Consider the following 14,032-nt stretch of genomic DNA (forward strand, 5'->3'; position numbering starts at 1 on the left):
AGACTTTATGAGCATTCACCAAGAAGCAGAAATCTAATGGATGGCATAGGTATTAATTAGCTTGTTTCTTGTTTTCAGAATGACTTTGATTTTGGCAATGTCAAAACCAGTACATAAAGTTTTATGCACATGGGAGATTTATCGTCATCTAGCATTCTCTCTCTTGGGTTTGAGTGCTTAGAGAAAATTTTTACATTGAATATTAGTTTCCATTGGATGACTCAAATTCCATTTACTTTCAACCCTGAAGAAAATATTTTCACCTAGCCTGAACCATGGTGGTTGCTATGTTTCACCAAGTAGATTGAAATGAAATTAGAAAATGTTCTTGGGTCCAACTGTTTAAAGGAAAAAGATAAAGGTAATTGACATCATATCAATAAATGAGAGAAAATTGAAAGAATTATTGATATCTGACCTAGAGGCAAAGATTTAGAACTTAGACTTGTTTTGCAGAGCCCTAGAGCCAGATTTTTGTTCAACATAAGGAAGAACTTTCATAGAAAAGAGCTGTCCCAATGACAGAATGGAATACTGTGAATAGTACTAGCCAGAGCTAAGAAGATGTGGGATGGTGACATGTCAGGAAAATAACAGGGGAGACTCAAATCCTTAAAGGGTCACAATTCTAAGGGCCATGCTGTTCCTAAGGGTCTAAGAACAACACTGGTGTCTGGGTCAGAGGTAACCCTCTACACTGGGGGTAGAATGCAAGATGACATAGTGACACTTGTCTCATTCTGGGTAGATTATTCTATTCCTGGGGTTGAGAACTGAATCAGAAGCATTATTCAGTGCCAATTTAACTAAAGGTATGTGTGGATTGTGTAATAAGGCTTCTATTTGGGTATATTAGGTAAAAATCTATCAGACTTAGATAAATGAAGTTGTTTCTTGCTCCCAAATGGACGGGAACCTTGGAAAAATTAACAAAGACATACAATAGGAAAGTATTAGTGCAAGTACCTTAGAAACTTTTTTTACTTATTGATTTTAGAGAGAGAGAAAGAGAGAGACAGGGAGACAGGAATGTCAATCTATTCCTGTATGTATCCTGGCCAGGGATCGAACTGGCAACCTCTGTACTTTCGAACTATGCTCTAACCAACCAAGCTATCTGGAGAGGGCTAATGCAAGCTTCTTAAAGTTTTACAGAGAAGTTAGCTGTAGGGTTTTCTCCTCTCTAGCATACATTTTTGCTTGTAGAATATTATTTTTTGTTTATAACAAAGGCTGGAAAAACAGGCATTTATTAGTGTGGTTACAGACTGTTGTACATTAAATAATCAGTGATATAGAGCAAAAATTTTAGTAAATTTTTTGGTAACTTCAAAAGGGAAATGTCACTGAGTTTAGTAAAACTGCATCTTCCACACAACTTTTTGCAAAATAAACTACTTGCATGTTGGATAAGTAAAGTCACAACTTTTTTGGCAAAAGGGCCAGGAAAGTCAAATAGAGAAAGGAATAAGTGTCCTTCCTTTCCATATTGAAGGACACATATTTAGTGTTCTGTGTTTGCAACAAGAAAGAGAAAACAAGTACAAATCAGAGTATAGTTGTTAAGCAAGACACTGCATAAAGTAGATAATTAGATTTGAATAAGAGAACGACAAACCGAAAAACCTCCTGCGTTCTGTGCTCACCAGTTAAGTACAATGGAAAGGTATAAAACATTATGAGAATAGAGAAACCTCTAACCTGAAGAGTTGCTTAAAGTGTAGTGCAGTTTGCCTAAGAACATGTCAGAAGATGCATCACTGTCTCTCAGAAAGAGGAGAGCTATGCCCCCTTCTCAGAAGGGATGAGAGGTCATGCCTTATAAAATTTCTGGTGTTGTGGTCAAGCCATGGAACCCAGCAGCAGCTCTCACTTTTACTCTCTTTTGGGAGGGGAAAAATATATTGTTAACTATAGTGATTTTTAAATACCTCATTAACATGGAAATATACATTACATGTGTTACTTTCTTAAATAACTGTGATTACAGATCCCTAAGACCCTTATGAAAATTCTCAGAGTTACACTATATAAGAACAATGTTGCCTTGCCATAGTTTTACTTGTGGACCTCCCTTCCTCTCAAATCCCTCCCTCTCCTCCTGGACTTTTCATTAATTCTTGGAAATTTCATTTAGATATTGAATTATGTATGTACTATGTTTTACTGTCCTCATATTGGCCCTTCCCCAAAGGACAATCAATGTCAACTTTGTGAAAGTGTGTGGAAAATGACAGTAAGGATAGAAACAAAAATGGAAATATAGTTATAGAATTATAAGCCTTTTCTGAACAAAAAGATACAGAGGGCATATTTTTATTGGTATTAGCCAGAGTTGAAAAGAATCTCAGACTCAAAATTTAACCCAAACTTGTTCTCAGGTTGCTTTGACAGACCTGTAATCTGTGCTCCAGAAAATAATCCTGGTGCTGTCCTACCCCTAGCAAAATACTTTGAGTCAACTATTAAAATTTAATATCATTGTCATGGGCAAAACAGTGATATGAGTAAAAGTTCCAGAAGGATAACAATTTTTCCTTGCCATAAGAAAAATGATCGAGTTTCAATGCAATAAAATAATGTGCCACCACTAAAAATATCATTGTTTTGTTGGTCAAAAATGCTTTGGATCAGAAAAAAATCTTAGCGTAGTCCTAGACAGGTCACTTTGCATTTAGGTGAGAAAAGGAGGGAAGTCATAAATGAATTTACTAAGAACTCTACAATCTGAGTCCCTGATGAAAATTTATTCAAATATTATTAAAACAAACCCCCAAAACTCTATTATTTCATCTCATTTTATAAATAGACACACTATGGAAAACATGCCCTTTTAAAGAAAAGGGTTATGGATGCCACATAGAGTTTTGTGGTAGCTTTCATCCCCTATTATTATCATAATACCGTAAGGATCTAATGTATTGATTTATTTATGAAAAGCCCCAGCAGGATATCAGTAACAGGTAGGATGGAAAGAAGGGAAGAAAGAAGTTAAGAAGGAAAGGAAAGAAGGAAAAAAGGAGGGAGAAAAAAAGAAAGGGGAGGAGGGATTAAGAATTCTCACCAAGTTGCATAGCTTTAATCAGATAATCCTTTAAAAGATTATCTACTGAAATTATAGGGTAACCAAACAATGGCCTCCTGAGGAAAATTCCATTCTCGTTATCTGTCAAGTAAATAACTTGATCTGAAATGTTCATGGTTGTACTGTAATGACTCAGAACTAGAATTCTCAAGTTGTTCTGTCCACTATTAAATGAAAAAAATACACAAACTAAAAAATCTATGACAATTGATAAAAGTAGATATGCTGAATGGCTGTTAAAGGTTCAAGGGGAAGTCTTGTCTTCATCATCTTACTGAGGTCAGAGTAAGACCAAACATAATCACTAACAACATCCAATATATCAGTGTGTGGCCATTAAGAATGTTCCCCTAATTTAAGAATCTATAAGGTACTTCTAAGACATAAAAGAGAAAAGAATTACTATTTTAAAAGTTTAAGGTAAAAGATTTCAGACCTCTCTGGATTTTGTTGTACTTTTCTGATGAGTATATCTTTGAGATTCAGGGATTATTATTTATGTTCTAGAGACCTGTCAGTGGCATATTCATAGTGTGTAAAGATTCTTTAAAAATAAGGCACACATCTGTGCTGCTCTCTGATTGTCTCCCATGAAAGTGCACCAACAGAGTGATCTCAGGAGAAGGACTCAAGGAACATTTCACAGAGGTATATCTTTTTCTGTCTACTGGTTTTCTACAGATGGCTAAAGCAGGGTATGGAACATACTGTCATATTTCATAACACACATGTACTGCAGCTCTAGGCAACAGATGGACAATGACTTGTTTAAACTACAAATGTGAAATACTAAGGTAGTATAGCAATATTTCTAGAAATGTATATGGAAAACGAGCCTTTTCAAGCCAAGAGGAATGGTGAGAGGCTGTGAGGTTACATCAGTGTTTCCCTGATTCCCTAGCAGCTGCCATAATTTCCCCAACACCCTTCAAAACCTGATAATGGAGGGATCAGGGGGCAGCTGACACAGATTTGACAAAAAAAGTCCAAACGTATCAAATAGAATAACACTGTTATTCCTGGCTGGTTCACATTAATAGGATTTTTACTAACTAGGAAAATGATAGCAAGTTGTGTTTTCAGAGCCCTTTCTGAGTTCCATAAAACCCTTTACTGTAGCCTCATTGTGGAAGTGCTGCTCTCTTTCTTCCTCCAGACCCAGATATAAATACTTGTTTAAACATAGTTAGAGTTTTATACACTTTCAATATCACCACAAGCATCTGTGAAGGATCTTTCTTAGTGAGGAAACAATTACAGTGTCAATAACTCTACTGCATTAATCAGCATACATCCCATGAAGTAATTTTGATCAGAGAAGTTGCTTCTCCTGAAACAATTTGTTAATGACAAGAAAAATAACCCACATCTTTGAGCTGCAGAGATTTCAAGCATCTCCAAGGATTGACGCTGTATGCCGGAAAATGTGACTCATTTTTGAATTTTCAAGGCAATTTTGTTTGGACATGCAACTCCATGCTGAGTCAGCTTGAGCTGGGGATCCAGGCAACGAACAACTCTGATTTTGAAGTGATCTGTTGTGCCCAGGACAGAGTGGGTTGTTTTTCTTTTCCATGTCTCTCATGTTACACAGATTTGCCAATTATTTGTGTTCTTGACAAAATTTTTAAAGCCAGTATATATATATATATATATATTCTATGATTTTCCTATTGTTTACTTATTTTCAATGTCAACAATAAAGACAATACATCAAGTCAATAGAATTATCATCATTAATGTAATATGATCTTTAAATCTGTTATAGGCAACGTATCATGTAACTAAAAGAGTAAAGAGTGATTTCGCCTTGTTTAAACCAAATGATTAATAGAAAAGACAAGAAAGCAATATAAGTCATATATTTAAGAAATATTGTAGGATCCTTTCCTTATTATATCTTGTGAAAGAAAACAATCTAAATCTAAATATTTCTGCATATGTATGTGTGTACATTCATTATTATATAAAAGTATAAGTCTATATTAAAAACGATTTACTTTAAAAATCTTTGGTAAAGATACTCTGAGGTTATGTGATAAAAATGCACTATAGAGCCTGGCAGCAAGCAGGATTCTGGCAATGCCACAGCAATGGGTCTGTGACAGTATTTTCTTATAACTTTTTTTTTTGGCTTGTAAACATTCAGTTACATAAGGACCTAAATGTAACAAACTAGTAGAATGTTTTGCATTTCATAGTATAAATATTTCATAAATTCTTCGGTTTTGGGGTGTGTTTTTTTTTGGCAAAATCTACAATATGATTGCTATCCAAGAGATAAAATCCGTCTCTCAATAAATCGGGCTCCTGGCTTTTGGACTAAAGACAATTCTCCCCAAGCATTTCATACAAGACGAAGTTACTGAAGCAATTCAAACAGATTCCATTGTCTCCCCAATTGTCTAACAACCAGTGCTCTTTGAGGTCATCAGCATGGTCTGGCATTTAATTTGGAAGACAGATATTCAGAGATACAATTTTCACTGTATCCTAAATTCACATGCTGCTTAAAGTGAATCACATTATGAGAAATTTAAATCAAGGTGAAGAGTAGTAAGGCAAGAAGAGAATAGTGGTAAAAAAAAAAAAGCTTTAACAAGCTACAACTTTGGTGGTTCTAAAACAAAACTATTTGGTGACCAAAGCAAATGAGCCACAAATTAACTTAGATGAACTATAGTGGCCATAGGCTTCAGAATTTCTTATTGAAAAAAAATTTTTATGATTATTCTTACTAATGTAAAATAAATTTAATTGGAATTCCTGAGGCATAGGTTGCAATGGAAAGCACGCACTAATAAAATTTTTATTTCTGTTCTGGGTGTTAAAAATAAAAATTAAAAAAAAAAGTCAGACTAAAAAACTGACTTTATCACTTTATAATCATGAAAATATGTTTGTGGAATCAGGGTACAGTACACAGGGGAATGTAACTATATTTGTTCTACTTGATTGCTTAAACTTGGCATTACATATATAGGGATTCATTATATTATTATTTATACTTTTGTGTATATTTAAAATACTTCATAATTTAAAAGCATATACTTGTGGAAGATTTGAAGGAAGCTTTAAGAAATCTCATTCCAAAAGACTTAATTATTAAAAACAAAAACAAAAACAGCGACCTGCCGTTATTAAGATAGGTGTCTTTCCTTAAAAGAAATAAGAACCGAATGAAGTATGGCTCGGAGCTTGGCAAGCAAGCATTGCACTGCCCAGTGGAGATGGGTCAATATTCCAGGCAGAGACTCTGAATATTTTTATCTTGGAAAGGCAACTTTTATTTCAGTGATTGTCTCTAAAAGCGCGTTATAAATATCACACCGCTGATATGAAAATGTCTCCTGCAATGTGTAATTTGATTTGCAGAAGGATTAAGAGAATAACGAGACTGTGGTGTCACAATCTTTTCTAGTTTTCTTGTCTTTTTAAAGTCAACTACACAAAATAAAATTTTAAAGTCAACTACTCAACACTACACGATTTTTGTTGTGTGTCCTGATGGGCAATTATCAGGCCAAAAAAGATGTCGGCCTGGGGGGCGGAGGGGGCACTGACCTGCTCTTAAAAGCTGTCTTTCACCAGAAAAACAGTTAAATTTGGTAGTCATGTTTGAATATTAGAAAACAATAAATATTTCTGAAATGAGAAGTACGACAGTATAGAAAATGTTGTATTCTAGAGAACACCAAGTTGGTCTGTACTGTGTCCAGACAGTGTGGAAAAGGGAATCTTAAGATAACATTGTGGGGTAATAAAGGGCTTTCCTAACATAACCCTAAAATGCTTTTAATAGTCTATCCCACCTGTCATTTCTTTAGAAAAAGGCTAAAATTTGGCTCTGTCTCACTAATATCTGCTTTCAAATGAGCCCTGACCACTGGTCACTATAGATTTTGAATTTGAGTGGTTACAAATTTGGGCTTGTATTAACCTATAAAACATATAAATATATAAATTGTGTATTTTCCCCCAAGGGACATGACCAGTTTAGAGCAACAGAAAAATAGACTTTTTTATACACAAAGAAAGAATGGCTATGCTTCATAATCACAGGCAACGTGGACTTGATAGGATGGGAGACTTCAAGCCTAAATGCAGCTGTGAGTTGGCAGACTCACCCAAGAAAATCTGTGTGACAGCAAATACCACACTAAAAAAAGCCATTCAACCAGATGAAAAGTGAGACAAACATAGGGATTAGAAGTTACAGGAATGCAGAAGTGAATGGGATGGAGCATAATCCATGCAAAAATGTGAAAGTCCTTGGGAACAAAGGCCCATCGAGGTCCTACATGATTAAATGTGAAATGTGTAGTTGGTAAGAACTTAAAAAAAAACTCGTAATCTATGTGTTTCTACAGAAAGATTACTGCTACACGAAGAACAGAGACCATCCCATAGCTTGATTGCCTTTCTTCTATTTTCTTATTGCTTTGTGTGTGTGTGTGTGCTTCATTCTTCTCAGCGCCGCCACTAACCAGCTGGACGGGCTGCGGAACTTAGAGGTCGGTGCTAGCCTTGGCGGTCAGCACTCTGATGCGCGCAGAGTTGCAGGTCTTGCAGAGGATGTGTCCATCCAAAGGGTAGCAGCCTTGGTTATCTCCCTCAGACAGGAGACCACCACAATCCTAGAAAAATAAAGACAGATGGAAATGATGTAAAGGAAAACGGAAACCACATGTGTAAAGACCAAATTATTTAGCTTTCCATTCAAGGCCTCCCTAATGTGGTCACTTACCTTTTCACTTCATCTACCACAAGGTCTCTCCAATCCATCGCCAGTATATAACATAGTGTGTCGTGAATAATATCAAATTAGATATTAGAAACATACATAAAACAGCATAAAATAACCCTCCTAAGGTCACTTCATAGGAAATACAGGTTCAGGAAGAGAAGAACCCAAACCTCTAGGATCCTAAACAATAGTTTTGTTCCCTAACCCAACTGACAATAGCAAGAATAAGAGAAAAGAAAGCAGATCCCTAATCCCTCACTCATCATTAGCATGTATCATGGTAAGGATCTCTCAGAAGGAATATACAGGTCCAGGGACAGAAGTTCTTCACCATTCCCAGGCAAAGGCAAAGCAGTAGAGTGACTGCTGCTAAGCAGAAGAGCCCCTAAAGGGCTCTGCATACTTACTCCAATTGTCACAGAGATAAAACCAAAGGTTTGTGGGGAGGATTTGCTGTACTTTCTAAAGGAGAGTCCACGATGTGGCAGAATGGGGTGTGGACTGGGGGATAGCCCCTTCAGTTCTGATACTGCCTGTGTCCCTGCAGGTAAAGCCGATGCCACCCTGATGATAATTCCTGCTTTTCTTACTTCACCAAGCTGTTGTGAGTATCAAAGAGGTCGTGAATGTACTCTGGAAAAAAAATGCAGAGCTACATATCTGTAAAGAATTATATTACTGTAGGTGACACCTTTGAGGGTCCATTTTGGAAAGTGTTAGATAACAGTTAAATGTTGGTCCTTAATTTTGGAGAAAATGAAAGTTTCTTCAGAAAAAAAATTTTTTTTTCTCCTGCTAGAGGTGTGTGACCTTGCTAACTATAGTTTCAAAGATCATACTTGCTGCATGCCTCGCCTTTGTTGTTTACCATGACAGCAAGGAGGTCATTGAGGCTCGTGTCTGTACTTGACAAAAAATAAAGTTTAACTTCAAAAAGAGTGTTGCCTAGAATGCCATGGTGGCGGTAGCCGCACTAGCGGGTCCCAGGAAGGTGTTCACAATACCATGTTGAACAAGGAGGTGTTTCGCAGCTCTGGGGGTATTCAAGAAAACGAACAGTGAAACCAGTCTTTTCACCACAAAAAAATAAATGAAAGACATTTTATTTTAAGCATTTAATGAGGCAAGATTTATAGTCACCTGGTACTCTAAAGAGCCCAGAGTTGAGTGTTGGAACCATCCATGCCTTGAATCTTAGAGCCAAAAGGAGCCACGTGAGACATTCTGCACCAGCTCCTCCTTTCGGAGGCGGGGAGGGAAGAGCACAGAGGGAAGTGATCTGTCCAGTGTGGTGTAGTGACTAGAACAACAGTCTACTACTCTCTTCTAATTCAGTGTCTCTCTCATTCTACAGTATTGTTTTTAAAGAAACTCTCAGCATTTTAAAGCAAACTGAATTTGTATAGCTATCACTTAATCTGGACGGAAGATAGGTTCGCTTCATACAACTCTTAGCACAAAAACAAAACCACTTAAAAGTCAAAGCCGATTGGTATGCGTGTGAGGATTGTTGGGAAGTCATTCTTCCTTGAGCCTCAGTTTCCCCATCTGTAAAATGATCTCTAAGGTATCCATTAGCTCTTACACAGTTATGATTCAGGTCCATTTAAAAAACGATGGCCAGACATTGTTATTCCTTTTTAGTTACAAAACCTTGTGCAAAAGCTGGTTGTTTTTATTAGCTTTTCTCATGTTAAGGCAACTTGGGCTCTAGGACAAAACAAAGCATAGTGTATAAACAGGTGGCCAGTTATAGCGAAGGCATTGCACGGGATGAATATAGCCCCAGAGAGCTAGCCTGGTTCTCGGTAGAACCTCCTTAGTGGGATTAGATGAGCCAGTCTCATGAAGATGTGGTAGCAGGTAGTAGTATACAATCTCTCAGATAGAAGAGAGAGCTGAAAGCTGCTGTACTCAAGAGAGCTGGTAGAAATAAGAAAACTGCTTCAGAAGAGGAGTTCTAGGTAACTTGTAGAACCAGGATAAGAAAATGTTTTCTGAATGTGGTATCCTTTGAGAGCCAGATTATAGGGGAAAGGCTTGCTGTCCTTTATTGGATAAATGGCTATAAATCCCTTGGGGAAGAAGCCTTTCTTGTCACTTCCAGCCTGAATTGCAGCTGTTGTATATATAAGGTCTACTGGAAAGTTCTGTTCGTTTTTGGAATAAAACAAAATACAAATTTTTCTTACCATCAATAAACTTTATTAAATAATATAATTGCCATTATTATTAATGATTTCTTGCCAGCATGAGGGCAATTTGTATATCCCATTTTTTTTTTTTTGTATTTTTCTGAAGCTGGAAATGGGGAGAGACAGTCAGACAGACTCCCGCATGAGCCCAACCGGGATCCACCTGGCACGCCCACCAGGGGCGACGCTCTGCCCACCAGGGGACAATGCTCTGCCCCTCTGGAGTGTCGCTCTGCCACAACCAGAGCCACTCTAGCGCCTGGGGCAGAGGCCAAGGAGCCATCCCCAGCACCTGGGCCATCTTTGCTCCAATGGAGCCTTGGCTGCGAGAGGTGAACAGAGAGACAGAGAGGAAGGGGGGGTGGAGAAGCAAATGGGCGCTTCTCCTATGTGCCCTGGCTGGGAATCGAACCCAGGTCCCCCGCACGCCAGGCCGATGCTCTACCGCTGAGCCAACCGGCCAGGGCCCTGTATATCCCATTTTTGAAAAATGTTTTATCTTTTGATGCAAAAAATGGAACCAGTGCTTGTTTGATATCTTCTTCATTTTTGAATTTTTTGCCCTTCAAAAAATTTTGTAAGGACAAAAACAAGTGATAGTCGGAGGGTGCTAAATCCAGGTAATATGGTGGATGTGACAGACATGCTTCTGTAGCATTTCTTCCTTGTTGAAATTCGTAAAAATTACAGTGGCGTAAATGAACTTTATCAGTAGCCATGGGTACACTATGGCTTCACACATAAGACTAACGTGAATCAACTTTGTTTTAGTTAATTTGCTATGCCAGTATGTATACATTAAGTGATAAAAATAGAGAGGTACACATGCGCCAAATAAACATGTGCTTACGTGTCGAAAATTGTTGTGATAAAAACGGACAGAACTTTCCAGTAGACTATATATATATATATATATATATATATATTCCCATGGGACCTTGTGCAGAACTCTCCTATAGCTCTTAGCAGCCACCTGACCTCCTGTGTGAAGTGCTCAGTCAGTTCTTACTAGCTTAAAGAATCTCCATGATTTCGAACTTGAAGTTCCAACCCCTCTGAAAGGAATAAATTCTTATCCTTCTCAATGGGTGACAATGGCATCTCTGTCCCACAGTAGTATCAGAGCCAAAGTTAAAGATTCAGTATAGTAATAACAACAATAATAATGACAATTACTTTTCCCACTAACTTAGCAGTTTATGATTTGCACTGTCCTTTAATGCGTAATTTTGTATTTTAGTAACCCAGCATATTTGGGAAAGATGAGAATGAGTTCTGTTTGGAAATGGACACTGAGAGAAAGTGATCTGTCCATCATCACTAGCATTAAATGCCCAGGTCAGATCTAAAACCCAAGTCCTGTGAACACAGGCACCAGGAGCTATCTCAACTTTAATAATTACTAAGTTTTAGAAAACTTGGCTCTTATGAGCCTTTCAATGCCTCCCATGCAGCATTTGGGGGTGCAGACCACAGACCTCACACCGGTAGCAGTGAACATGGAAATCGCGATCCAGAGCCACAATCCGGACAGTCTCCTCCTGGCCTGGGGCTGGCATGATAGGCTCCTTGCACACAGAACATCGCGGGGCAAATTTCCTGGAAACAAAGAGATAGCTCTGGTTAGATTCTGAGCACAGACAATGAGAAAGAGGTGAGACACATAGATTAAAATAGAAGAATAAAAGGTGTAGACCAAGGTGACATCTGATCAACCATTCTGTGACCTTAGGAAACGTCACTTTCCTTCTCTGGGTTTGCTTCTTCAACTCTAAAACAAGGGAATTAGATTCAGTGACTGTTGAGGTCTTCTAGATCATAAATATTAGGATATTGAGTAAGATGAGGACATGAGTGTGTGCTTTTCTTCTGTATGAGAGCACCCAGGAGCTACTGGCCACATGGTTTGTGGCATGGAATTCACCTGTGGAGAGATTCCAAACACAAACCCTGGGCTTGGGCAGGATCACCAGTGGGCGAACATAAGTCTTCCTTCTGTCATTTGCTTCTAGACTTTGTATGTGTTCCTCAGGCTTGACCTAACTATTCTGAGCTTGGTAACTTGGCCTCATTCTCACTTATTAGAACCTCTTTCCCTAAAACATGTCTTGAATTCTAGAAATTGAACCTCAAATGACTATTTTTCAAAATAGCAGAGGTTAGTGAGCTTTAAAACTCTTTACACCAAACTAGTATAGCCTTCTTATATTTTGTTTGTGTTAAACTTTCTTCGAAAAACAGAAAGTTAAGAAGTTGTCAAGTTCTTTATACCTGAGAGGATATTAGTACTTACAAAGGGTGAGTGTGTATGAACACATATATACTTATATTGACATAAAAATATACGTATGACTTTGAGTTAACTGTTGATGAGGAATTTTAATATTTCTCTATATTCTTTATTATGGCCAATAGCTTTAACATTTTTTTCCTGATAACAGATAATATGACGCAAATACAGACCACGTATCCATCTGCGTCTTCCAGAGATTAGGGGTGGCTTTTGTGTAGGTGTGAAAGAGATATGATTTGAAATGGGCACAGACAAGAAGTGAAAAGATTCAAAAAACGAAAAACAGACTGTGCAACTCCATTTATTCATGGTAATGATTTTAAGATTGATGATGTTAAAATGTATTTATTTGTGGTGAGACTTAAAAAGAAATAATGATAGTAATCTAATACTTTGCAGAGCATTTTATGGTTGTCAAAGCATTTTTACATATATTATACTCTATATGTACATATTAATTTTCCTGGCAGCACCCAAAAGGCATCTGTATGGCTGCAATCTAAATAAATATGAATTAAGCAGCAGATCAATTGATTGCTCTGAAAGAAAAATTAAAAGGACCATCGTACAACTGTGGCAGTAATCAGAGTTGTTGTAGTTGGTATTTTATGCAAGTTTATACTCAGTGGCAAAAAAATTGCTTTGGACTATCTGATTACTTTAGAATCCAGGTCATCAGTAGTGAAATGAGCAGGATTCTAGAATCAACTGCACAATTTCCTTTTCCCAAACCCACTGTGACTATAAATTCTGTGAGGTCACAAGGGTGTTTTTCCTACCACTGTATCCATGAGCCTTACCCAATCTCCCCAAGTAGAATTATTTACTTCTGTAGGATAGTTCATTGCATATGCTTACTATAGTAGGAATTATTTGCTTATCTTTGTGGACCACTAAACTGTGACCTGATCCATAAGATCAGGTTTGCTCCATCTCTGTGTTCCCCAAAACAACCATAGTAATTGGTGCAAGAGAGTAGAAATTCAGGCTATATTAATGAAATGATGTACCTGCTATATTTCTCTATAAAAAGGTTACTTGGGCCTTTATGTTTAACCTCAAGGTCCTCCCTCTTTGGAAAGGCATAAACTGTATTCTTGTTAAATTATGATTTCTTCCTACCAAGTGGCCTTATTTCCATGATGAGCGGAAGTAAAGTGAGGGGACAGGAAGTGTTTTCTACAGTCCCCACAGTGTTCCTTCATCAGCATTTCAAGCATTGGTCAAAATCTCAGGTGGTCTGTTTCCAGCTTCAGCTCACTGAGCAGACAACAATAATAATAATAATTTGATAACACTTGGATGGTTATAATAGCTACCATTTACTGAGTGCTGTAAAGCACTTGACCTTATTCCTCTACTGACAGCAATGTTATGAGGAACTGCTTTTATCATTTCTACTGTACAGCCATGGGAACCAGGGCTCAGAGAGGGATAGTCTTAATCATCTTGTGTCCTGGCACATTTCTGGCAATCAATAAATAGATAGGGACTAAACAAACATGTGGCTAAGTGTAATGTGTCTGATAAGAAAGCACAGCTAATGGAAAGAAGGCTCACCACAATAAAAGGGTCAGTTAAATAAGCCTGCTTTTCTGGGCTCGCTTTACTGGCACTAAGGAACACAGACATAAACTAGGACTCCAGCAATCAGACTGGTGAGGAGGCTCTATCTATTTCTGCATTTGTTCTATTCATTTATACATATATAT

At 37.6% G+C, this 14,032-nt stretch overlaps 1 protein-coding gene across 9 annotated transcripts in view; it reads right to left on the reverse strand.

Annotated features, from left to right (window-relative positions):
* Positions 1–1,443: 1,443 nt before the first annotated feature.
* The window catches only part of LPP (LIM domain containing preferred translocation partner in lipoma), a 728,024-nt gene continuing 715,435 nt past the window's right edge, over positions 1,444–14,032 (reverse strand). For all 9 annotated transcript variants that reach the window (XM_066347508.1, XM_066347507.1, XM_066347501.1 and 6 more), the window contains 2 exons: positions 11,506–11,626; positions 1,444–7,722 (listed from right to left, as the gene is read on the reverse strand). In XM_066347508.1, the coding sequence (XP_066203605.1) occupies positions 7,594–7,722; positions 11,506–11,626 (250 nt within the window). In that variant the 3' untranslated portion in view covers positions 1,444–7,593. The remainder of the gene's footprint in view (positions 7,723–11,505; positions 11,627–14,032) is intronic.

This window comes from Saccopteryx leptura, chromosome 8 (assembly GCF_036850995.1).
Source record: "Saccopteryx leptura isolate mSacLep1 chromosome 8, mSacLep1_pri_phased_curated, whole genome shotgun sequence".
Taxonomy (NCBI): domain Eukaryota; kingdom Metazoa; phylum Chordata; class Mammalia; order Chiroptera; family Emballonuridae; genus Saccopteryx; species Saccopteryx leptura.